Below are 27,171 nucleotides of genomic sequence, written 5' to 3'. Positions count from 1 at the left end.
TTAAGTGTTCCTCGGATTCAGTAGCGTTTGATGGAGTTCCCAATTCCTCTTCAGCTAGTAACTTGAAGATTAAGCCTACTTGATGCTCTATGTTGTTAATCGAGGCTTGTTGATTTTCAAGTATCCTCTCTGTTTGTTGGAATCTATCATCAAGACTTGTAATGAACCTCATCATCAGCTCCTCCGACACTAACTCTTCATCTTGAGTTAAAGGTGCAAGATTAGGCCGATGTGGTTCTTCGAGATTCGGTGGTTCTGGGCCATCTAAGCTCCATCCATAGGGTGAATGAGTGCTCCACTCTTGATTATAGGGTGCTTTCATATGAGTCATTTGGCCAATTGCCCGTATAATTCACCTGTTCACAGTTATAAGAATAAGGAGTAAAATCATTGCACAATGGACAATCATTACTCAAATGTAAACCATAAAAAAATTCATAAAAAACTTGAGATGACAGGATAGGAGTGGAAAGTTGATCGGTAGCCCTGCAAAATGATTCCACTCGAGCTTCTAAAGATGCACGGGTATCCCAATTTTTAGCACTCTCTTGGTTCCTAATCCCATTTTCCAATGCATCATACAAAGAGTTTGAGTTTAGCATTGAACCTCTTTATCATTCACTATCTGAATCATAAACTTAAACTTAATTAATATGTACAAATAAAATAAAATAAATAAAAAAATAAAAATAAAAATCATAAAATAATAAGAAAGAAAAAAAGAAATTGGCTAAATTAACAAATAGCAAATTTCACTCTAGTTTTCAAACAATTCCCCGGCAACGGCGCCAAAAACTTGATGTGTGCTACTCGTGTTAGCTACAATCTAAGGCAGTGTACCTATCGATGCAGTCTAGCACTAATGGCGAGTATCAAGGTCGTATTCCTCAGGAAAGCGAAAGCCCAGAGTTACTCCTTTATTCTTTGTTATATTAACCTAAAATTAGCAATAAATAATTTCTAAACTAACTAATAGCTACAAGCTAAGTCCTAAGGGAGATGCAAGAGTGATTGATAAACGAAATAATCAAGACAAAAAAACAAACCTAAAGGGAATCTAAACTAGTTGGCAACCAAACAAAAGATTAAGGATCAGTGAGTCTAATTATGCTACCCGTGGATGAATTCTTAACCGAATTCGGTTTCTCTCTCAAGATAACCGGATTCCTAAACCTAATAACCTAAAGTTGGAATCTCTTCCTAACGATTGATTCTTAAATTAGCATTAAGCTTTAATCCGCCTCTATTAAGCTTTGTTAATTCTTAATCCGGCTAGTTAATTATCCTTATCTCTAAGCGATTATTAACCAGTTCTTGCTATTCAAAATTCCAATTGCCAAATGGACTTCTCAATCACACAAAGCAATCTAAACACACAATTCACAACGTCTCATGAATAATGCATTATCTTGTTAATACTGAAAACAAGAAGAATACAAAATTAACCCAAACAATCCAACAATATAATATCAAGCCAACATAGTAAAGAAATCCAAATGGATTAAATCAATCTAGCTAATCATGTTCATTATCAAAATCCACAAGAATTCAATTACAACAATGAGTAAAAAGGAAGAGAAAACCCGATTACTCCCTTGGATGAGAGTAAACAGCCCCAATTCCTCTTGCTCAATCTTGAATCGATCCTTGTTTCTCTTGCTCGATTTGAAAACCAATCGACGAACCTTGCCCAATCTTCAATCTGCGAAGGGAATTCGGTTGAAACCTTAATCCAAGTCTCATTTTCTCTTGGTTTCAGCTCGGAAAACCCTTAGAGAGAGAAATATTAGGGTTTGGGACGTTCTAACCCTAGCCGCCTTCTTCTTTCCTCTCTTTTTTCTTTTAACTAACTCCCTATGTCGCCGCCAACACCTACTGTTCCCTGTCAGTGTACCCAACACGGGCTGGTGTTCCTGGCCGTGTTACTCTCTGTGGTCGTGCTCCCTAAAAGCTTCTTTTTCTTTCATGTTTGACGCATCCAACACGGCCGTGTTGGTGGCCGTGTTGGTAACACGGCCAGTGTTGAATCCAACACGATCGTGTTAACCTTCCGCATGGGCATACTTAGCTCGTTTCGGCAGCTTTGACGTCCAATTATGCTCTAATTCTTTCCTTTATCATCCTTTGACCTCTTTTGGACCTAATGCACACAAACATACATATAGGGTGAGTATTGAGACCAATTCACATCCAAATGTCCATAAAATCAATCTTAAAAACCCTATTTAAATGTGTGTCTTTTACGCATATCACCTATTTATTAAGACCAACCCACGTTTTAAGTTAGCTAGCTTACTAAATCAATTATACACAAGACCTAGTCTAGCCCAATTAACAATTATGCTCTTGAGTTCTAACCTCTAAAGCCTAATGGACTGCATATTATGATAAGGCTCAATTATGTGATCCTAAATCTAATATGGCCCAATTGTCCTAACTAAAGCATGGCAAAAGCCCATTAGGTCTATGTCAATTTTAGATTTTAAGTCCAATTTCCATTAATTAGCCTAGTGGACTACAGTCTTCATGTGAGGTCCAATTTTAAGGCCTAAAGTCTATGTGACCCATTTTTAGTTAGTCAATCATATTATACTTATTTGATCACACAAGAAAGAAAAATAAGCAAAAATAAAGTGCAGAAAAATAAATCTAACTATTACAACCCGCCTACAACTAAAAAAGGGAAATAAAAAGGCCTAAAACTAAGTATAGTACATGAATAACTTAAGCAATACATCAAAAATCCATAAAAATCTGAAATTTAGGGTTTTGGAGAGCAGAGCCAATCACCTCTAGGGCTTTAGCAGGTAGTTTTTGACAGTTCCTCCCTCGATTTGATGCCCTATAGCCAATCTCACATGCACATGAAATAAGGAATTAATTAAACGTGCTAAACTAAGTAAAAGATAAAAAATTAAAAAAATTAATTTGAAACCCTAAGAAAGTCATGCAAACTCTAAAATACCTAAACTAGCAGTAAACGTTTAACTACAAAATCATAAAAGAATTATGGATTTAATCTAAAATCCTAATCATGTTACTAATCATTAGAGAAAATAAAACAATCAAAACCCTACATGTTCTTATTATCAAATTCAATTCCCAACAATTTATAACATGTAATCATATGAGAAACCTACTTTAATCACATAAAAACACATTAATTATCAGAAGAAATAATCCTAATCATGTTTCTAGGGAAGCATAAAAGAACCAAGTTTGAAAGATGATATGGACGATGATGATGCTGGAGAACCCTCAGGTTGTCATCGTAGTTGGTTATTCTGCAAGTCTCAAGAGACAATGATGTAGTTGAATTGAAGATCAGTTGAGGATCCAATGCTAGATGAGGTTTTCAAAAACTTCTATTATTTTCTTACAGTTTCCTAATGTCAATTCTTCTTAATGCTTATAACTCTCTATTTTTGCTTAAAGTGTATCGATTGCTAAGTCTTACTAAGAATCGATCCCTTGCTAACCCTTCCTACCCTTAGACCTAGGAGTTATCGATGCATTTATAGACGTAGGGTTTAGGAAACCCTAGGTGTAGAGCAATAGACTTAAGTCTTTTAGAGATTATCTATGATAAAATCAAATAAACCCCATTTATCAATAAAAATAAACAAACTTCTAAAAAATCATTTTTGATGTAAAAGTGCTAAAAAATGACGTCGAATCAAGAAAACCACGAATCGGCAATGTGTAGAGTCGGTCGACTCTACATAGAGCTGATTCGCTTCTACACAAAGCTGATTCAGCTCTATGATGAGTCGACTAGCTCTGTGTAGAGCTGATTGGCTCTAAAAGGGAAAAAGTTTATGAAAAGTTTACAATTTAGTCCCCAAACTTGTGAAATTCATCGTTTAAGTTTAATTTTTTTCTTAATAATTAAATCCAAATTGATTTCAGAAAGGTGATTTTGGTTGGATTAACCTTAATCCTAACCTTGGATTCGCCCATCCTCCATCTCAAGAGACTCGAGAAAGTAATAACTTTCATCATAGGATTTTTCATAATTCCCTCGATATCTAGATTCGAAAAATAGGTGCTCAAAGCTGCCCCCGGTTTGTCAAAATTTATAAGCATGCAATGCGTTTAAATAAATTGAGAAAAATCTAAATGTCAAGGGTACAGTAAAAGGATATCTTAGTGAGCTGTAGAAGCTACCCTTTGTAAGCTGGAACTTTGATTATCGATTCAATATAGGGACTATGCCTACTTGAAATTTTAGGAATTTGCCTGCTTAGGTTGAGGACTTTGCCTGCTTTTTGGGAACCACATCGATTGATACGAGGACCACGCTCAGCGACTTCGAGACCACGTCCATCGATATAGGGACCACATCCACTAATTTGATATTTGCAAAGACTTTCCTCTGGCTATTTTCTATTTTAAGAAACAATTTACCATTTCGGGTACTCTTAGTTAGAGTTTCTCACCTTAGGGTGCAAACTGGTTTATGTGATGTCTTCTTGAAGATATGTTGATAACTAGTCTACCTAGGGACTAAAATGTAATTTTAAAGGTTCAAGGGCCAATTTTGTAATTTCTTAAATATTTCGATCTCACGATGCAAACTGGCCTTCCATTTTTCTTTTGGAGACTTGGATCGATTTTTGGACTAAAATATGATTTTGATAGGTCAGGGACATAAACGGTACTTTTACCTCCTTAGGCCCTATATAAGCCTTCACATCCATTCACAAATCACTTTATCTCATTTGCACTCTTGTTTTCTCTCAAATCCCTTTTTAACCAAATTATGTGAAACTAGTCTTGAAATGGCGGCCTTTTCCTCTAGATTCTCCAGGCTCCAATTGGACCTAACCGGGAGTTCTCATCACCTATTTATACCTTTTCTTGTTGGACGGTCGCCCTTCCAACAAGAAAAGGTATAAATATGGAAACTTCTCTGCCATTTGAATCAGAGAATTTATGGAGGAAATCGGGTTTTAAATTTCCAGAGACCACACGATTATATAGCCAAAGGGAATAGACCGCGCCTAAAATCATCCCAAGCGCTGCTAATGTGGGTACTATGTTATTTTTTTGGAAAGCTCCTACTGAGATGAGAAATTCCCCAATAAAGCTGCTAGTACCAGGTGAACTCATATTAGCCAAAGTAGAAGAGAAGAAAATGGTAGAGAGATTCGGCATGGTGCTTACTAAACCTCCGTAATATCTAACAAGTCAAGTCTTATGTCGGTCATATAGAACACCAACACATAGAAAAAGAGCTGAAGAAACCAGTCTATGACTTAACATTGGTAGAATGCTACCTGTAATTCCTTGTATGTTCAATAGAGCCAAAGATTCCCCCCACTGATTAAAGTATGCCGATTACCCCCCGAACCGTACAAGATAGTTACCATCTATCATACAGCTTTCTAACTTCACTTCTTTTTTTTTGTCATTCTGCTCTATTGATCAATGGTAGTATAAGAGATCTGTAACCCCCCGAAGTTATTTACATAATGGTTCCGACTTCCTACCCATAGTTAGCATGTACCTCCCCGGGTCATACTTGAGTATCACATCGTAGATCCCCACCCCAACTCTATCTTCCTTATCAGTGAACTGGAACATAGTGCATAGGTACTCCTCAATGCAGTAGGGACGAGATGACGTGATATACTACGATCACGTACATAAGTGTTGCCCTTCGACTTGGCAGTATGGAACCTCTCAACAGCTCTCGTTCTTTTATGAGGTCTTATCGGGATAGGTAGGCCCAAGCCTTTCCATTCCCCTTGACCGAGCAGTAGTTCCCTACGGCTGACAAATAGGAGTTTAGACCATAAAAGAAAGGCTAACTTTTCTTGTTGTGACGCTTTGGTTAGGCCGACTACTATAGGCTACTTTTAGCTTCTATAGTGACCTTTCTACTTTGGTGTAGTTGTAGTTTGTATTGGTACTGAATGAATATATCAAACAAAGGCGAGCAGTATAAGCCTTTTTTCGGCCTAGGAAAAGCAGCAAACTCTAGAAGCTAGGGCCTTGTTCACCATTAGACACGAAGACTATTCCGTTATCAGTGGAAAGCCGCCTTAGAGATTGAACGTCAAATTATCTTATTACCGTTCAAGCTAAGACAACGCTGATAGCTTGTAGTGAACAACCCCCTTATGAAGTGATATGATCCTTTGCAAGTGGCAATGCAAGAAAATGAGGATAATTTGTCCAATGAACAAGTGTTGGAGCAGCTAGAGCACTTATTAGCTACTGATGTTAATGATGAAAAGACTGATGGTTTTGTTGATCTTGACAGGTCAGGAGTAAAGGAGCTGAAGCCTTCTTTGGAGGAGCCGCCCGTTCTTGAGTTGAAAGAGTTGCCAGCACACTTAATGTATGCCTACTTAGATGAAGCAAAGCGCTTCCCGGTCATTATTTTCGCTTATCTCACACCTGAGGAGAGGGAGATGGTGCTGTGTATTTTGAGAAGGTATGCAAAGGCATTTGCGTATAAGACGGCTGACATACCAAGGATAAACCCGAGTTACTGCCTTCATAAGATTTTGATGGAGGATAAGTTCAAACCGGTGGTGCAGCCACAAAGGCAGTTGAACCCTCATATGAAGGAGGTGGTTAAAAAGGAGGTAATTAAACTTCTCGATGCAGGTTTAATTTATCCTATTTCTGACAGTTCTTAGGTGAGTCCTGTGCAGGTGGTTCCTAAGAAAGGGGGCATGACTGTGGTGAAAAATGAAAAGGAGGAGCTGATTCCTACATGAACGGTAACGGGCTTTCGGGTTTACATAGACTACCGACGCTTGAATGATGCAACCCAAAAGGACCACTTTCCCTTCCTTTTATTGATCAAATGCTTGAGAGGCTTTCAGGCCATATGTATTATTATTTCCTTGATGGTTTTTCTGGTTACTTTCAGATTCCCAAAGCACTAGAAGACCAAGAGAAAATGACATTCACTTGTCCTTATGGCACTTTTACCTATAGGAAAATGTCATTTGGCTTGTGTAATGCGCCTGCGACCTTTCAGCGATGTATGATGACCATTTTCCATGACATGATAGAGGAGTCGATGGAGGTCTTCATGGATGACTTCTCTGTATTCGGTAACTCTTTTTCCCATTGTTTGCATAATTTGGAAAGGATGTTAGCTAGGTGTGTTGAAGCTAACCTTGTATTGAATTGGGAAAAATGTCATTTTATGGTCCAAGAGGGTATAGTGTTAGGACATAAAGTGTCACATGCAGGGATGGAAGTAGATAGAGCTAAAGTGAAAGTTATAAGTAAGCTACCTTCCCCTACTTCGGTTAGCGCTGTTAGAAGTTTCTTAGGGCATGCAGGGTTTTATAGAAGGTCCATTAAGGACTTTTCTAAGATTGCTATGCCTTTACCTTTTGTATTTGATGATGATTGTTTAGCAGCTTTTGAGTTATTAAAGGAAAAACTAACCACGGCTCCCATCATGGTTTCTCCTGATTAGGAGCTGCCCTTTGAGCTTATGTGCGATGCTAGTGATTTTGCAATTGGAGCTGTTTTAGGCCAGCGCATGGAGAAGAAGTTCCAACCTATTTACTATGCTAGTAAGATGCTTATGGATGCCTAAGAACACTATACCACCACAGAGAAGGAGCTTCTAGCTGTCGTGTTCGCCGTTGATAAATTTCGTTCCTACCTTATGCTGTCAAAGACAATCGTTTACACGGATCATTCTGCTTTAAGGTATTTATTTTCAAAGCATGATTTTAAGCCTAGATTGATTCGTTGGGTTCTTTTATTGCAGGAATTTGACTTGGAAATTAAGGACAAACAAGGAGCTGAAAATCTTACTGCATACCATCTTTCTCGATTGGAGAACCCGCACTTGCAGGAGCTTAATGAGCAAGAGATCGATGACTTCTTTCTGGATGAGCACTTATGCTCAATGTAGGTAATTAATGCTATTCCTTGGTTTTCTGATTATGCTAATTATTTGGCTGCAAGGGTACTCCCAGTAGAGGCCAAAGAAAAGAAGAAATTCTTTGCTGACTTGAAGTACTACATTTGGGACGACCCCTTCTTGTTTAGGATTTGTGCAGCTCAAATTATCAAGAGGTGTGTATATGGGGAGGAGGTCATTCAGATTCTCAAGCATTGTCATGAAGGACCGGTTGGTGGACACCAAGCCGCAAACCATACGGCCAGGAAGGTTTTGGACGTTGGTTTTTATTGGCCGACTATCTTCCAGGATGCACGAGCATATATCCAGGTTTATGATGCATACCAACAGTCAGGTAACATTTCTGCCTGAGATGAAATGCCCCAACATAGTATACAAGTGTTGGAAATTTTTGATGTTTGGGGTATTGATTTTATGGGTCCTTTTCCTTCTTCGTATAGATGCAAGTATATATTGGTGGCTATTGAATATTTTTCTAAATGGCCTGAGGCACAAGCCTTGCCTACTAATGATACTAGGGTAGTTGTGAGGTTCCTTAAGAAACTATTCTCTAAGTTTGAAACACCCCGAGCGTTAATTAGTGATAGGGAACCCATTTCTGTAATTCTCAACTTGAGAAAGTGCTTAAAAGATATGGAGTATCTCAACGATTCTCCATGGCTTATCACCCACAAACGAGTGGGCAAGTAGAGGTTACTAATAGGGGGCTTAAGCGCATTTTAGAGAAGACTGTAGAAGCCAATAGAAAAGATTGGGCTACAAAGCTAGATGATGCTTTATGGGCATTTAGAACTGCCTATAGGACTTCTACAGGGTTCACTCCTTTTAGGCTTGTGTATGGGAAAGGTTGCCATTTACCTGTGGAGCTAGAACATAAAGCGTTATGGGCACTTAAATCTTGTAACTTTGATTTAGATAGTGCAGGTAGACAGAGGCAGTGGCAACTAAATGAACTAGAGGAGTGGCGTCAACAAGCTTATGAAAATTCGACAATCTATAAGGTGAAGACCAAACAATGGCATGACAAGCGATTGAAAGGTTTGAAGGAGTTTAACGTAGGAGATTGTGTGTTGTTATTTAACTCTCATCTCCGTTTATTTCCAGGAAAGCTGAAGAGTCGCTGGTCAGGGCCATTTACAGTGACGCAAGTCTTCCCTTATGGTGCAGTTGAATTGCATCATCCGGAAAAGGGAAATTTTAAGGTTAATGGGCAGAGGTTGAAGCATTATCTTGGAGGGTCACTAGATGTGGAGGAGCGTGTGAATTTGGCGCTCCATTTCTGATTCAAAAATGATTGAAGTCCAGCTTATGACTTTAAAGAAGCTTATTTCTTTTAATTTCGTTTTAATTCTTTAGCTTTTCCATTTTTGGTATTGATTTTGGTTTAAATTATGTGTGAACTTAGTTTGATTAGGTTTTACAGTTTGTTATTTTTAAGTTTTATGTATCTTGAGTGTATGAGTTAATGACTTATTGGTTGTGCAGGTGAGAAAGATTGAGAAAGTGTTGAAAAATCTCAAGCTTTTGCAGTTTCTGGAGCTCAACACGGGCATGTCCAAGGCCGTGTTGGTAACACGGTCAGTTATGCTGACCGTGTTAATCAGCATGAATCGTGTTCTATTTGTAGAAAAAACAAATTTTAAGGGGACATGTTCATAGAAGGTAACACGACCAGCTATGCCAAACCGTGTTGGCAACACGGGGGCGTGTTGTATCAACACGGACCGTGTTCAATTTGCGGAAATTAAATTGAAGGTGGACACATGCACAGAAGATAACACGGGCATTTATGCTACACTATATTGGCAACACGGGGCCGTGTTGCCTCAACACGGGCATTTTCGTCAAAACTGGTAAGTTAGCACGTTTAAGTTCTTTCAACACGGCCCGATATCCAGACCGTGTTCAAGAACACGGGCCCGTGTTGATCAACACAGGCGTGTTCCGGCCATTGTCTATATAAATGAATTCATTTTTTGAAGAACACGGCTCCGTCTTGATTAACACGGGCGTGTTCCGGTCATTTTCTATATAAACGAGTTGAGTTCTAAAGGACCAAATTTTGGCAAATTCTCTAAACTTTCTCTCTTCTCTTTTATACTCATTTTGAAGGTTTTGGATAGTGCGCATTTCAAGTAAGTACCCTCCATCTTCACCTTCCATTCCTGTTTTAGATTTTGGTTTTAGTTCGAATTTGTGTTTTTGTGTGTTTGAATGTTTTTGTGATTGTGTGATTTTGGGTTTTGAATTTTATTTTTGTTATTTAGATATTTTGATTCAAAAAAGTTAAGGATTAGAAACTTCATAGATACGAAAGAGTATACAATAATGATGTATTTGGTGAATCAAATACCATGGTCTAATAAAAAAAAATTCTGATTAGTTGATAATATTGGTTGATAACTTTGTGAAAGATTCCTGTGAAAGGTTTCATTAACTCCTAATTCATGTTGAGTAGACCTTATTGTTATGACGTGGATTGAAGTTTCTTTGTAAGGCATTGAACGGTTTGACTTTATCGAGTTAAACCATTCGGTTAGTCCATTTTATGTCGTTATGCTTCCAAAATTTCGTTGATCCTTAGCACTAAAATTTTCTTTTTCAAGTACCATGTCTACTAGACGAGGATCAGGAGTTTACAAGAGGAGGCGGACCAATGGTTCCTCTTCCTCTCGACCCTTAGGCGTTGCACCGACTAGTTCAGGTCCAGTTAGACCACCGCAGCGCCATAGATTCCTACTTTTCCAAGGGTAGCCCACCTTCGAGCAGAGATACCAGTCGATGAGGCACAAAGATTTAGGAAAGGGGCGTAGCATAGACTGGCCAGCACTAGAGACGGTCGAACTTGCAGCTGCAGTCCGCCGATACCTTTAGACGCCCCCCTTTCAGCGTTTTTTTGAGATAGTTGAGCCAACATATAGAGAGTTGATGGTGGAGTTTGCTAGCACTTTCTTTCTGCAGAGCCAGTTGCGGGACTTTCAGCAACCGGATGTGATTAGTTTCAGACTAGCAGAGCAGACTTTCACGATGAATGTATAACAGTTTGGGGTACACTTGGGTTTGTGGACTGACGAGGATGTAGCTGGGGAGGTATATAGTCGCTGGATACACACGCTTGGTGTATCATATCCGCAGATGTGGGCTGAGATTTCTGATGAAGCTGAGGGGTACAGTGCCAGCCAGTCCAAGGCGTCTAAATTGCCTAACGAACTGTGGTACTTGCATGCATTGCTGACTAGAACCATCACTAGCAGGGGAGACAGTTGTGGTGTTGTGACCCAGCCGAACCTGTTTATACTCTACAACATGCACCAGCACCAGTTAGTCAACATGGGATACTTGTTGGCCAGACAGATCAGTGCCTTCTGCAACAACTCAAAGAAGGTATTTTTCTATTTTGGGACGTACATTACTCGGCTGGCTAGGAGCTTAGGGGTTTTAGAGGAGGCAATACCACATGTGATAGAGCTGGGGGTGATGGAGACTTTGGCACTTCCCCAGTTAGTTAGTATGGGGATGGTGACTCGTAGGCAGGTCCGCTAGAACCAGAGTATAGACTGAGGAGTGCTCTCTTGGCAGCACGCAGAGAGGAGCGACCTGTCCCACGAGCCCCTGGTACACAAGATGTTCCACCCCCTTCTTCTGATATTCCAGAGTCTTCCTCTAGACCGTCTACTTCTTCAACTGTTCTAGGAGTCTCCCCAATTGAGTTCATAGAGTTGCAGCCTAGAATGCAAAGGTTGGCAGAGGAGCAACAGCAGCACTTCAATCGACAAGAGGCTTTTCTGCAGGACCTTTTACAGCGTCAGGTTGAGTTTCAGAGCCAGATGATGGCTCAGTTTGAGAGGTAGAGGGCTATGCTTTAGGCCTTGATTGAGTAGGGAGGTAGGTTAGAGGCCTCTATGGCCCCTGATATTTTTGATGATATTTTTGCTACAGATTATGCCCCTGCCAATCCGCGGAGCCGGGTTCCAGTACAGAGCAATTTTGACATCCCTCTAGCGGATGATCCAGCTGACCCTTCTTTTCCGACTGAGCAGCCTGACGAGCCTCCTACCGATGCTGTTCCTACTAACCCACCAGCTCCTGCAGGTGACACTACTTCCGACCCTCGGAAAGCGTACCACTCCTCCACTGCTGCACTTAACGCCTGATATCCCTGATGATGCACCTCTTTTCTCTTCGAAGCCATAGTCAGGGCAGTATTTTTTTTTCTTCTTCCTTTTTCATTTCTTATATTGTTTTTTTTACACTGGGGACAATGTGTCCTTCAAGTATGGGGTGGGTGATAGTTATATGCACTTGTTTTCTTGTATTTTGTTTATCTTTTAGTTTTCTTATATTTTGTTTATCTTTTAGCTTTATTTGTCTTGTGTGTTTTTTATTTTGTTTCTATTGTTCTTGTATATAAAATTTGGATCCTTTTCTAGTCTATATATTGCATTTCATTTATCCATCTCAGTTATTTGTTTATTCTTTATGCAATTTTTTATAAAATTTTAAAAATTGTTCACTTTGTTTCGATGCTCTTACTGTTAACTTGCTTTTGAAATCCTGTTTATGTCCATGTGATCGGGTAAAACCGATAGTGTTGAGTCTTGCGAAAGAATGTAAGTTATTTAGTTTGAGTTTTGCACTAAGTTTCTTTGGTTTATTTAATTCTATTTTGATGATTTTTGTTTGGAACCTACTCAAAAAGCACACTTGTAAGAAATTGAGCCTCAATTGTAAGCATACACTTTATATGCTTTTATTTATTTCTTGTTGAGAGTGCCAATTATTGTCTTTACTTTTAGAACTTACTCGGTAATGCTTATGAGGCCATAAGGAGAGTTTAACACTTTGGTATGATAGAGTGATAAGCATCATACTACACATGTTTTCATGCCCGATTGTTTACATTTTTATGCATGATTATCCCATTTTATGCTAGAATCACCTGTCTTTTGTTTCCTTTCTCGTTTCAGGTCATTTTCGAAGGACACCATCAATAATCGAGGGAAATACGTGTGATTACGGACCAAAATCCATCAAATTTGGTGAAAACTAGCACCCCAAGGGTTGAGGACGGCTCGGACCCTACTGCGTTGAATTACCAAGAGGCTATCCCCAATTGTGCCATTTCAAAGACGACTTTCAGAGCCACCACGGCCTCCAAAGACGGCCTGTGGTGGCTCAAAGACCGGCTTGGGCACGGCTTGGAAGGAGTCGACACAGACTCCACAGATTCAACATCGCCGACCGGACTCCTACTGCGTTTAGTCATCACACCGGACCCTACCATGCTGAATCAACTTTATAGGCAATTTTGAGTTCTTTTAGAGGGGGGGGACAATTTTTGGACTCAATTCCAAGACACACACTTAATCAATTGTTTCCTATACCTCAATTGTAGACCTTGAGAGATCAATTTCATCAATCAAGGAGGGATTTCACTTGTTCCAACATCGAATCAAGATCAAGACAAACTTTGGGAGCATTTAAGAGGCAACTAGGGTTTGAGATTTCGAATTTGCAAATTTAGGGTTTCTCATTCAGCTTTAAAGAGAAGGGTGTACATGCCTTTAATTTGTTTTTCCTTATTTTGTTCCCTAATTGCTTTAACCATGAACATGAGTAGCTAGATCTTTGAATCCATTAGGGTTCACCTTTGTTGATGGATTATGCTTAATTGTTAGTTTTTATAATTGTCATTCTTGCAATCTTCTTGCTATTCAAAGAATAAAAGTTTGATTCAGCTTAATTTGAGACGTTGGATTAATTGTTTATTAGGTTGTTTCTTGACATTGAGAAATGCTTGTTACAACCGGACATTGAATAGTAAGAACCGGTAGTTAACACTTAGAGATAAGGTTGATTTACTCACGGATTAAGAACTAATAACTCTTAATAGTTTTAAATCATACTTAATGCTAATCCGTAGTAATCCGATAGGAAGAGATTCCATTAGGTTAGTGCAGTTTAGGAATCCCAGTAAGCTCGAGAGAGGAACCGGGATTCAATTCAGGGATTTAGGCACGGGTAAGCAAGATCGGCAATCCATAAAATCCATCTTTAGAATTCCATCACTTAGGCTCCCTTTTGGGTTTGTTTCTCTCTTTGTAATTGTCTTTTGATTTTCCATTGTTCTTTATTTACTTATTTGCACTTATAATCATTACCGGCACGTTAGAACTTCTACACCTTATTTCGGACTAGATAACATAGCAACAGAGTAACTCTAGGTTCACCCGATCTCCGTGGATACGACCTTGATACTCACTAGTGCTAGGCCGACCAGAGGTTCACCGCCTTAGGTGTAGATTGCATAAAGAGCCCATCAAGTTTTTGGCCACGGGGAAACACAAGAATTGAACTAGAGTGAATTGTTTTGTGTTAATTTAGTCATTATTTGTTTATTCATTTATTCTTTATTTATTTTTTTTTATTTTTTATTTTTTTATTATTATTTATTATTTATTATTATATTGTTTTTGTTGATTGGTGGTTGTGTGGACTTTCGGTTTCAGGTAGTTTATGACCAGGAGCTCAAACTCGAATCTTATAGAGCCTCTATCTGATCCAGAACGATCCCTCAGACTCTTAAGGAAGAGGTTGCAATTAGAAGAGGAGGAGATTGAGGTTGAGGTACCTGTGGATAGACTAGACACGATGGAAAACCATGACCCCCAGGCCAACGATGATCAGAGGACGATGTACGAGTTTGCTCGACCATCTTTAGATGGGACGAAAACGAGTATAGTCAGACCTGCTGTAGCGGCCAATAATTTTGAGATAAAGGCCAATGTTATCCAGATGATCCAGCAAAGCGTGCAATTTGGAGGATTGCCCAACGAGGATCCCAATGCACATATCTCCAACTTTTTGGAGATTTGTGACACATCCAAGATAAATGGAACAACCGATGATGCCATTAGGCTGAGATTGTTTCCATTTTCCTTGAGGGACAGAGCAAAGAGATGGCTGCAATCTCTTCCACAATGTATTTATCACTACCCCGGAAGGCGCTAACAAAAATTTTATATAAGTATTTTCCTCCCGCTAAAACTGCTAAACTTAGAAATGACATATCTTCTTTTGTGCAGTTTGATGATGAAAGCATGTACGATGCATGGGAGAGATTTAAAGATATTTTAAGATGCTGCCCACATCACGGATTGCCAGTGTGGATGCGGTGTCTGGACCTTCTACAATGGGTTGATCCTTGCAACGAGGCGATGGTGGATGCTGCAGCAGTGGGCGCTAAACAAGAAGAGCCCGAAAGGTGCTCGGGAACTTGATAGAGGAAATGGCCATGAACAACTATCGTTGGCAATCCTCTAGAGCCGACCAGGAAGACAGGGAGTGGTCAACCTAGTGGACTCTACAAGCAGCCTTGGCAGCTCAAGTGGAGCTTCTAGCCAAGAAGATCGACCAACTCCAGATGTCGGCTCATGCAAATAACGTTGGTCATGAAGTTTTGTGGTGGCCCGCATTATAGTGCAAATCAGATCATGGGAGGTATGTTTGCTTCATCCTCTACTACTTTTCCATCTAATTCGCTATGTCTTTGATGTTGAACAGTTGATTATATGGGAATGCCCTAAGGCAGCAGAACGATCCTTACAAAGAATACATACAACCCTGGGTGGCGCGAATCATCCCAACTTCAGTTTGGAGGAACAATAACGCCAGTCCACTGGTTTTCAAAGACTTCATCAAAGAACCGCAAAGAATATTCACTGGCTCGCACAAGCTCCTCCCTCTACCGGAAAAGAAGTCAAATTTAGAGGAGCTTATGATGAAGTTTGTAACGTCTACGGAGATGAGGTTCCAGCAAACTGATAGTGCACTTAGGAACCAGCAGGCCTCGATTCAGAACTTGGAGACCCAGATTGGCCAAATCTCTAAGATGTTATCTGAAAGGCAGCAAGGAGCGCTCCCAAGCACCACTAAGTCTAACCCGAGGGAGCATGTGAACGCCATCACTTTGCATTCAAGTAAGTTAGTTTCAGCTCCTTCTAAGCCTATTTTTTATGACGCCACTATTGATGTGCAGGTTAAGGCAAGCAGTAAGGTTAGGGAACCTGAGGGACAAAAGGTGAAATCAATTCCAGTCAGGGAATATTAACCTAAGACTCCTTATCCTGCTAGAGCTAAACAAGCAGAGGCGAAAGAGCGCCCAAGAAGTTTTTAGATATTTTTAGACAACTGCATATTAACTTGCCTTTTATTGATGCATTGGAGCGATGTCAAGTATGCTAAGTTCTTAAAGGACATACTTAGCGGAAAAGGAAGTTGGAGGAGGTCGCCCTATGTTCAAATTTTTAATGAGGAGTGCTCACGGTGTTTCGGAGCAAGTTGCCGGAGAACGCCACGATCCGTGGAGTTTCACTATTCCCTGCGACTTTAGGTAATTTATGTGTTGATGATACATTAGCTGATTTGGGGGCTAGCATAAATGTCATGCCCACTAATTTGTTCAATAAGCTAGGTTTGGGGAGGCAAAATCCACTAGGATGTGCATTCAATTGACCGCTCGCTAAGATTCCTAGGGAATTGTGGAAAATGTGCTAGTTAAGGTAGATAAGTTCATATTTCCCGTGGACTTTGTGGTTTTGGATATGGACAATGAGCATGGTGTACCATTAATTTTGGAGAGACCTTTCCTTGCCACAGAGCTAAAATAGACGTGATTTGAGGGGAAGTTAGAACTTAATGTAGGGGACGACCGTGTCACTTTTAGTTTACCCTCATTTTATAGTTCTTCCACCGACCATGTTCATGCCATTTGTTGTATTGATGGAATTGATCTTGCATGTAATACACAACCACAAGATGTACAAATGGATGATGCTATACATGTTTCTTCCCCTACTAGTATGTGTTATTCATCCGAAAAAATAACTTGTATCAATATGAGACTTTGTCGTGATAGACCCGAGAAGGGTAGTTGCAAGTTTGTTTTGACAGTCACTTAGCCGAATTCGGAGTGGATGAATGGACATCCCAAATCGGTTCGTAGAGCACCTCCTTGGTCATCTACCGCACACATCGGACCTTTTCATTGCGCTTTATATGCCTCGAGCCCCAACTTACATTGAGCCTACCTTCTTAATTTGCCCGCGATGCGGAATGCTGATCCAGAGTCCGGCCTAGACGACTCGGAACAAAAGAAGCGCCTTCGGAGGCATTCCGAATCTATTTTTTTCTTCTGAATTTTTGGACACTTTTTTTAATTTTATTTTATGTAGTCATTTGCAGTTAGATATTTCAGTCTGTTTTTAGTAAGTTTGATTTTGAGGAGATGTTATCTTATTGAACCTTTTACTAGATGTTGCTTGGAATGTGTTTATTCTTGAATTTTGTAGGAGTTAGCCTACTTGATGCTCGTATGTAATTTTGAGGACTAACATATTTTGAGGTGTTAAAGTACACATCAAGGGCAGTATCTAGTAGACTTTCTAGTTTTTATCTCTTTTTGTCGTCTTGTTTTTCTCTTAGTTTTCTAATTTCTTTTTATGGACTCCCATAATTAGCTTCATTTTACGTATTTTACTCCTTTTATTTTGGAGTGCCTACCTTGTTCACACTGAGGACAGTGTTTTTCACAAGTGTGGTAGGTACCGTAGATTTGTGCAGGTACCAATTTTATCTTTGCTATTTTTATCTTGTTGTAATATCCCTTATTGATTGAGTCCATTAATTATTACTGTCCTTATCTTGAGTTTTATTTTAATCGAGTAGTTAATGATTTTCTCCTTGGAATGGATTCCCTTATAGCTTTTATCGAACCTTGTTGGAAGAAGGCAATGAACGAATCTCTTAATTACAATCCAGCCAAGTAAAACTGGTATTTTTCCTTAAATTCTTCCATTTTACTTTATCTTAGATATAGAACACTGTTAATATTGTTGCTTATTATTGTGATTGACTGTTTAAACTTTGGTTTGAGAATTCATGCAATTTTAACCCACTCAAATGGTGAGATTTTGAGCCAATTGGTGCATCACTATTATGCTCCCTTTTCTTTCATTAGTGAGCATTGTACAGAATCTCTGTTTCTAGAACTTGCTTTACGATATCTTTTGAGATTACATGAATTATCAATAATCGTGAGATGATTTGGGCACTTAGGATTTACACAATTTGGCCAAAAAGTCTAACCCTGTTTTTCCCTTAGTGAACCAATTTTGAGCCTTAGCCTTTCCTTTCGTGATAATAATAACAGTGACACTCATTTTATCACTTCTATTCATTTGACCATTCTTTCTACCATTATTGCTGGAAATTATGTAAGTTTATACTGCATTTTATTTTGGATCAATCTGCAATCATATATTTCACTAAGTTGCTAGATTTTTCATAGATGCTCCCTTCAATTAAAAAAAAAAAAATTGATATTCAGTCTTATTGTATGTGTCAATAACCAACAACCCCTACATAAGCTATTGTAATATATATACATAGCATATATATATTCAATAAAAAAAGAAAGAGTATTAATTTAGTTCATTTTGAGCATCATCTTATTTTTAGAGCAACTTAGTGTTCATTTTGGTACAACACTTGATCCTTCGTTACTTTCTTGCATTACTTGCTTAACTTCCAGCAACTTGTAGCCTACTTTCCATATTTATACGTACCCTACCTTAACCCCATTACAACCTGGCTCAAGACCCTTTGATCATGATTATTGATTATTTTGTAGTAATGGAGATTGGATCTATAAGCAAGCCTATGGTAAGCACTTTTTTTGTATTTTTGCGTTGAGAGCTTGGCGATCTTCTTTCACCTATATACACTTGTGTGTTTTGAGTGACATCTTGTGAGGCATGGTTCTCAATTTCTCAATTTAGATGGTTTATCATTTTAACTTTAGCAACTTTATTAAGTTTGTTCTCTCTCTTAAGGATTTAATGATTTGGGGATTTTGGGAAAAATCATTATGGAGTTTTGAAATTTGTTTTGAGCTAACCTCCTGCAATGCATTGGATTGAGTTATTTGGTATCTGTTTGAGGAGTGAGTTGTTGATTGCTTGAGGACAAGCAAAAGTTTAAGTGTGGGGTAATTTGATAAGCATCATACTACACATTTTTTCATGCCCGATTGTTTACATTTTTATGCATGATTATCTCGTTTTATGCTAGAATCACCTGTCTTTTGTTTCCTTTCTCGTTTCAGGTCATTTTCGAAGGACACCATCAATAATCGAGGGAAATACGTGTGATTACGGACCAAAATCCATCAAATTTGGTGAGAACTAGCACCCCAGGGTTGAGCACGGCCTGGACTCGTACGCTGAATTACCAAGAGGCTATCCCCAATTGTGCCATTTCAAAGACGACTTTCATAGCCACCACGGCCTCCAAAGACGGCCTGTGGTGGCTCAAAGACCGGCATGGCTTGGAAGGAGTCGCTCCACAAATTCAGCATCGCTCGATCTTTGAATCATCACACCGGACTACTGTTGAATCATCACACTGGACTCACGAATCAACTATATAGGCAATTTTGAGTTCTTTTGGAGGGGGGACGATTTTTGGACTCAATTCCAAGACACACACTTAATCAATTGTTTCTTATACCTCAATTATAGACCTTGAGAGATCAATTTCATCAATTGAAGGAGGGATTTCACTTGTTCCAACATCGAATTGAAGATCAAGACAAACTTTGGGAGCATTCAAGAGGCAACTAGGGTTCGAGATTTCGAATTTGCAAATTTAGGGTTTCTCATTCAGCTTTAAAGAGAAGGGTGTACATGCCTTTAATTTGTTTTTCCTTATTTTGTTCCCTAATTGCTTTAACCATGAACATGAGTAGCTAGATCTTTTGAATCCATTAGGGTTCACATTTGTTGATGGATTATGCTTAATTGTTAGTTTTTATAATTGTCATTCTTGCAATCTTCTTGCTATTCAAAGAATAAAAGTTTGATTCAGTTTAATTTGAGACGTTGGATTAATTGTTTATTAGGTTGTTTCTTGACATTGAGAAATGCTTGTTACAACCGGACATTGAATAGTAAGAACCGGTAGTTAACACTTAGAGATAAGGTTGATTTACTCACGGATTAAGAACTAATAACTCTTAATAGTTTTAAATCATACTTAATGCTAATCTGTAGTAATCCGATAGGAAGAGATTCCATTAGGTTAGTGCAGGTTTAGGAATCCGGTAAGCTCGAGAGAGGAACCGGGATTCAATTCAGGATTTAGGCACGGGTAAGCAAGATCGGCAATCCATAAAATCCATCTTTAGAATTCCATCACTTAGGCTCCCTTTTGGGTTTGTTTCTCTCTTTGTAATTGTCTTTTGATTGTCCGTTGTTCTTTATTTACTTATTTGCACTCATAATCATTAGCTGGTACGTTAGAACTTCTACACCTTATTTCAGACTAGATAACATAGCAACAGTAGTAACTCTAGGTTCACCCGATCTCCAGGGATACGACCTTGATACTCACTAGTGCTAGGCTGTATCGGTAGGTTCACTGCCTTAGGTGTAGGTTGCATAAAGAGCCCATCATAGAGGCACTTAGGTTTTTCATTCTAGCCAAATAGCCTTCATTCGTTTATTGATTCAGTAGATAACCCCTTCTTTCATCATTTCTATCATATTTCATTACCACTTAGTTTTATTCTGCTTTGGGTTATGATTTTGCATATGAGTTGTTTTTCTATTAGGAATTCTTGTTTTGGAAATAGCGTTGGAAACTTGTAGTAGCTTCCATCAATCCAAAAGAAATTCACTCTATTATGTGAATGTTTCTTCCCTTATATATTCAAAAAAAAAGAAAAGAAAAAATAATAAGAAGAATAAAAGGAAAGGGTGATGAAAAGAAAGAAAGTAAGTGAGCTAATTGCTTAATTGCTTTTGGGAGTTTACATTTTGACTTGATTCCTATTTCCCACCTTGGACTATGATTCATTGTTTATCCTTTGTGATTATTGTGGCTTGTATGCAGGTCATTTATCTCATTGCAGAACACCATAGGTTCAATTCTTACCAAATTTACCTATCCTTACCTAATCCTCGTCACAACCCTTATAAAGACCTCTTGACATGGTTGTTAACTCTCCATAAGTGGTAAGAGTAGGATTTAAGAGCAAGCATTGAGCGATTAAACACTACCCTTTAAACATTTTGAGTGATTTAAAGTGAATCTTGTGAGGAGTTAGTTCTGAATAATTTTATTGAGACAGTATTTTATGAATCATTGGCATCTTGGTTGTGATACTTGAATTGATTGCTTCGTTTCTTTTTGTTTGACTTACGCTTGTTAAGGATATGTGTAGGGGCTCTCTAGCTTGTTTATCAATTTAAGTGTTGTTCCTTAGTGGTTTATTTTCCTTATTGTACTTTTGATTGCTTGAGGACAAGCAATGAGCTAAGTGTGGGGTGATTTGATGTGTGTAAAATACACACATCTAAATGGGATTTTTAAGGTTGATTTTATGTACATTTGGATGTGAATTGGTCCCAACACTCACCATATGCGTCTATTTATGTGCATTAAGTCCAAAAGAAGTCAAAGAATGATAAAGGGAAGAATTGGAGCAGAATTAGATGTTAAAGTTGCTGAAATAAGTCAAGTTAACGCATGAGGAAGCTGAACACGGCCATGTTGGTTTTAACACTGGCCGTGTTCCTAACACAGGCACCAAAACGGGCTGTGTTGGGTGCATTTGACAACAGGAAAAAGAAGTGTTAAGGAGCACGACCACAGAGAGTAACACGGCCATCAGCACGGGGCCATGCTCCCAACACGCCCACCAATACCAGGCCGTGTTCCCAACACGGGCATCAACACGGTTATGTTTGCGGCAGCTGGAAAAATTAATTTAAAAGAAAGAAAAGAGAAAAATGGGAGGCAAGTAGGGTTAGAACGTCCCAAACTAATCTTTTCTCTCTCTAAGGGTTTTCTAAGCTGGAACTAAGGAAAAAGGAGACTTGGACCAAGGTTTCAATTGGATTCTCTTCCAAGATCGAAGATTGGCGAGGATCGTCGATTGGTTTCAATCCGAGTAAGAGGAACAAGAATCGATCCAAGATTGGGCAAGACGAATTGGAGCTGTTTACTCTCATCCAAGGGTGTATTCGGGTTTCTCTACCTTTACTCATTTTTGTAATTGAATTCTTGTGGGTTTTGATAATGAACATGATTAGCTAAACTTGTTAACCCATTGGGGTTCTTGATCTAGGGATTTTTTGTACTTAACTTTTGAATTGAATATATTGATTGTCAATATTAGTTTGCAATGGAAGTGCTTATTGATTTGTTCTTCATATCTTGTTGAATGATTTTTGAAATTGAATGTTCTTAAGAAAGACGTTTAGGTTTGGATTGTCCTTTGCAACCTAGAATTGAATTTTCCTAGAGATAGGGTGTTCGTTCTACCAGATTGAGAATTAACAACTCTCAATAGTGTTAAATGGTGCATAATGCTAATTTGAATAATTAGAGTTAGGAAGAGATTTCAACCTAATTAATCTAAGTTAAGATGTTAGTGTCCTTGAAAAAGGCGTTAATTGCGTAAAGATTTCCCCACAAAAATTGAATTTAATCAATCTATTCCACCTTTAGTTTCCATTCCCTAGAGACAAGAATTTCCAAGGGGTTATTCCTTTACTTGAATTAATCCTTCCCTAGTAGCCGTAGTTAGACAAAAATTAGAGTAGCTATTAGTTAATTTAGGAATTATTCATCAACACCATTTTTTAGATTAGATAACAGAGAAGATTGAGTAGGTTTAGGTTCACACGTTCTTTGGGGAATATGACACTTGATACTCGTTGTTAGCTATACTCCACTAATAGGTACACTACCTTAGGTCGTAGTCTTGCTTGACTTAGCAACCATCAGTGTTGGAGGTCTTTCTAACACTAAGTCAGAGGCACGTGTCTAAAGCCGTTATTTCTAACACTATTTTCCTCCTGAATATTTAATGCGATATTCAATAACTGTTGTAACCTCAACTATTAAGTCAGAGCCACATGTCTAAAGCCGTTGGAGTCCCAACGACTCTTTTCAAAAAGTGAGAGGGCACTTGAGAAACAGCGGGGGGGGGTTGGGGTGGGGGTGGTGGAGGGGGCACTTTTCATGCAAACATGCAAGTTTTTGCCATGTCACCTAATTTGCATTTAATGAGCTTGGGTCCTTTTATAACATCTTCAAGAGGTGGGTATAAGAATAAATACCCCTCATAAAGACTTAAGATGCATGTATGTGATTGTGTTATGTCCAAACTATTGCAAATTTATTTCTCAACTTTCTACACTTAATTCTCTTCTTTGTATAGTGTATTAAGTTCAATCTTATTGTTCAACTAAAACTCTAAAGGGTTGTTGTATGAGCCTAGGCATTAAAAATACAAGAAATTGGTTGTTGAGTAACGATTAATACTCAAGGGTTAAGGGACATAGTGAGGGATTAGTTCAGTAAGGGAAGAGGTTAAGTGTTAGCCTTATAAAACACCAAGTTGTTGGGTGAACTTGCAAAATCCAAAGGTTATAATCTTGAAGATTATAGTGGAATACTCAAGTGTGATCTTGAGAAGTGAATGTAAGGAGGATTGTTCCTGAACCACTATAAACCTTTGTGTCAATTTCTTTAACCCTAACTCTCTTTCAATTCTCTTTACTCTTTCTTAAGTCCTTGTGTGCCTCCTAAGTTAATTTATGTCCATAATTTGAGATCACCAATTCCATTCCCTTTCTTGGTTCTAAGGGACAACAAAATCTATGGGAATCTTAAGGTTGTCAATGGATTAGTGGCCCCTAAAGTTAATTTCTTATAATATTAAATTGATAAATTTTTTTATATGGAATGACAAAATCATTTTAGAATTAGCACAGGGCTTTAAGGGTGTGCAGATAGTGGATTTGTATGTGGCTCACCCTGTTAGTGAGCCAATATTTTCAACCCAAGATGGCCCACTAAGAGGAGGTGACCTAAATGCATAAAGGCAATATAAGTCAAATGTAGAGTTAATGTTGAGTCAAGGGTAAGTGAAAGGAATAATGAAGCTAGGGCTTGAGTCAGCAAAAGAGGTCTTTGTAAATGGAAATGTTAGTGGTGAAGAAGAAACTACTGAATGTGATGAAAAATGAATTAAGAGGCAGTGATGCAAATGACAATGAGGGTGAAGGGAGTGAAGAAACTGACATGCAAAAGGTAACAATATTTTTCTATTTAATTATGTTTAATTTGTTTATTTTGGTGTATTATAGTATTTATTGACTATGATGTGTTTGTCTGAAGGGTTTAATGGGTGTTGTTTATGAGGAGATTCCAGATGTAGAACATAGAATGTGCACAAGACACATTTGGTGTGCATGGAATAAAAAAATAGAAAGGGGAACAAAGAAGGAAATCATTTTGAGATTATGCATATGCCCATTTTGAGGCATTGTTGAAGGCTAAGCTAAATGAGCTGAGCAAGTTAGGGACATGTACATGTGAGGATTTACTTTGCTATCTTCAGGAACAATGGTGTAGGGCTTTTTGGGACTAACAGTAAATTTGATGTCGTGGAGAATAATATGGCTAAAAAATTTAATGGATGGATCTTGTGCCCTAAGTTCAAAACAAGTATGACTGTGTTGGAAGAAATTAGAGTAAAAGTGATGATTAGAGTTATGAGGGAATTTTGCGATACTTGGATCACTGACATTACTCCTATTGCTCAGAGAAAATTATATAAGAATAAGGAGTCAGATTTAAACTATTTCTTTGGCAAATCGCACGTGTGAGATATAGGAGCAACAAATTTTTATGCTAAAACTTCAATTTTAGGTTGAGATAGAGAGAGAGAGAGAGACAAAGATAAAACACATGCATCGCTTTAAGGTGGTGATGATGTGTTATTTATCATCGGTACTTTTTTACTATTGCAAGTCCACATGTATAGTCACACCACCATTTAAAAGCTTTTGAGGTGCTTAAAAGCGAGTAACAACATGCACTAGTCCATGTTGTCATATTACAATTTAAATTCATTAGTTATTTACATGATATATGAGTTAAATTCATTAATTATTTACATGATTAGGAGTGAGATTGGTTATAAATAAAAGTTGAAAAGCTAAATAAGTTAAAATGAAAGTCTAGGGGTGAAATACATCAATTTGAAAAAGTTCAAGGGTGAAATAATGTATTCAGCCTAAAATAAATGTTCAAGTTTTCATTAATCATTCTTTCAAAAAATAAAAATGTTTTCTTAATCATAAAAATCTTACGTCTACATTGCACTTGCTCTGGACTCTGACTAATCGATGTAGATTGGAATTGGATCATTAAATTGCTTCAGATGAGTCTATTACATGCTAAGATGATCGCAGCATTAGTAAATAAAGGGCAAAGTCGTCAAGCAATAGCCCTGTTATTCAACGAGCTTCAGAAGACAGGACTCAAAATCACTGACTTCATTTTCTCCCCAATCCTGAGAGCTTGTGGAAAAATTACTGCTGTAAAAGAAGGAGAACAAGTTCATTGCTTGATACTGAAACATGGGTTCAGCAGAGACGTGATTATAATGACTTCAGTCATCGACATGTACTCAAAATGCAGCGCTATTAATGATGCATACCACGTGTTTGGTGAAATGCCTGAGAGAGATATTGTGGCAACCAATAGCCTTATTTACGGGCTGTGCCGGTGTCACTTCACGTCAAAGGCCATTGAAATGTTTAATAACATGGATGAACGAAATAAGGGATCTTGGAATTCATTAATTTCAGGGCTTGCACAGAATTCAAAGGAAAGTATTGCATTGGCGTTCTTTGAGAGAATGAGGTTAGAGGGAGCAAAGGTTGATGTTATCACCATGGTGAGTGTTCTTTCCATTTGTGCTGAGCTTGCAGCATTAATCAACGGTACAAAGATTCATGGGTTAGTGATTAAATATGGGTTCGAGTTTTATTTACCTGTTGGAAATGCAATTGTTGACATGTATGCTAAATGTGGGAGTATGGAGAATGCTTGTTTGTGTTTTAAGCAGTTAGCAATTAAGAATGTGGTTTCTTGGACTACCTTGATTGTGAGTTATGGAAAACATGGACAAGGAGTTGAAGCTCTTAAGGCATTAGATGCAATGGAGAGAGATGGCGTTACGCCTAACAAGATCACATTCTTAGGTACCTTATATGCATGTAGTCATGCAGGACTAGTACAAGAAGGGTGGAGGATTTTCAACAAAATGGTGTATAACTACTCCATAACACCCATTATGGAGCATTATACATGCATGGTGGATCTACTTGCTCGAGCTGGTTGCCTCAGTGAGGCCTATAATTTCATTGAAAAGATGCCCATAAAGCCAGATGCCAGGCTTTTGACTGCATTTCTTAGCTCTTGTTGCTCATTCATGAATGTGGAGCTAGCAAGGAACGTCGGCGATAGGCTACTGGAATTAGAGCCAGAAGAAGCAGGAGCCTACATGCTGCTGTCCAACTTCTATGGGCTTGTAGGGGACTTGGAACGTGTAGCAAATGTGAGGAGGTTAATGCTAAAGCGAGGAATAAGGAAACAGAAGGCACATACATGGGTTGAAATTGATAAGAAGGTCCACAGGTTCGAATCAGGAGATAGATCCCATCCTCTCAGCAAGCAAATCTATAGTTGCCTGCATAATGTGGTTAACAAGATGAAGAAGATTGGGTATGTACCTAATACCAGCATGGTCATGCAGAATGTAGATGATGGTAGAAAGGAAGAGATGGTTCTAAGTCATAGTGAGAAACTGGCTATTGGACTTGCATTAATCAGCACGGCCCCAGGGACTCGGATTACCATTGTTAAGAATCTTAGAGTGTGCGTAGATTGCCATGTAGCAACAGCATTGATTTCAAAAATTGAAGGTAGGGAAATTGTTGCAAGAGATGCTACCCGATTTCATCATTTCAGAGATGGATATTGCTCTTGCAGAAACCACTGGTGACTGGTAAATGAAGCACTACTTACAAATATAGACCCAATTGTCAAAATAGGAGAACAGAAAAAAGAAGCAAATGCCATAATTAAGTGCATCTAACTTCAACAAAAAAAAGATAACTAAATCATAATCATATTTTAAATTACCAGAATGAGGTTTAGTGATCACACTTCACAAAGACGATGTTCGACCAGTTGGACAATCAAATGAAATTTCTAAGTACATTTAAATTCTATTAGGGTCTGATAATTTTAAAGGTAAGTACGTTTAAGTTGTACTGGGGTCTATGATATTTTAAGTACATTCAACTTGTATTAGAGTTTATTTAGTGTTTTTGTTGAATTATTCT

At 38.4% G+C, this 27,171-nt stretch overlaps 1 protein-coding gene, 1 long non-coding RNA gene and 1 other non-coding gene across 3 annotated transcripts; 2 read left to right on the top strand and 1 right to left on the bottom strand.

Moving 5' to 3' along the window:
• Positions 1–9,922: 9,922 nt before the first annotated feature.
• LOC125369144 lies at positions 9,923–12,033 on the top strand. The gene is made up of 3 exons (XR_007214705.1): positions 9,923–10,038; positions 10,510–11,750; positions 11,843–12,033. It is a non-coding gene; the product is annotated as an uncharacterized LOC125369144 (long non-coding RNA).
• Positions 12,034–14,955: 2,922 nt separating this feature from the next.
• LOC112534629 lies at positions 14,956–15,062 on the bottom strand. The gene has a single exon (XR_003078909.1). It is a non-coding gene; the product is annotated as a small nucleolar RNA R71 (small nucleolar RNA).
• Positions 15,063–25,220: 10,158 nt separating this feature from the next.
• Positions 25,221–26,828, top strand: LOC8282761 (pentatricopeptide repeat-containing protein ELI1, chloroplastic). Its single transcript, XM_015718355.3, has one exon. It carries the CDS (start codon positions 25,221–25,223, stop codon positions 26,826–26,828), a length of 1,608 nt encoding a protein of 535 aa, XP_015573841.3.
• Positions 26,829–27,171: the final 343 nt, after the last annotated feature.

This window comes from Ricinus communis, chromosome 2 (assembly GCF_019578655.1).
Source record: "Ricinus communis isolate WT05 ecotype wild-type chromosome 2, ASM1957865v1, whole genome shotgun sequence".
NCBI lineage: Eukaryota > Viridiplantae > Streptophyta > Magnoliopsida > Malpighiales > Euphorbiaceae > Ricinus > Ricinus communis.
The sequence above is the reverse complement of the archived record's forward strand: the minus strand, read 5'-3'. Positions and strand labels throughout refer to the sequence as shown.

Excerpts from the sequence above, each read along its gene's own strand:
- LOC8282761 (XM_015718355.3), top strand. The coding sequence starts at position 25,221 with ATGATCGCAGCATTAGTAAATAAAGGGCAAAGTCGTCAAGCAATAGCC.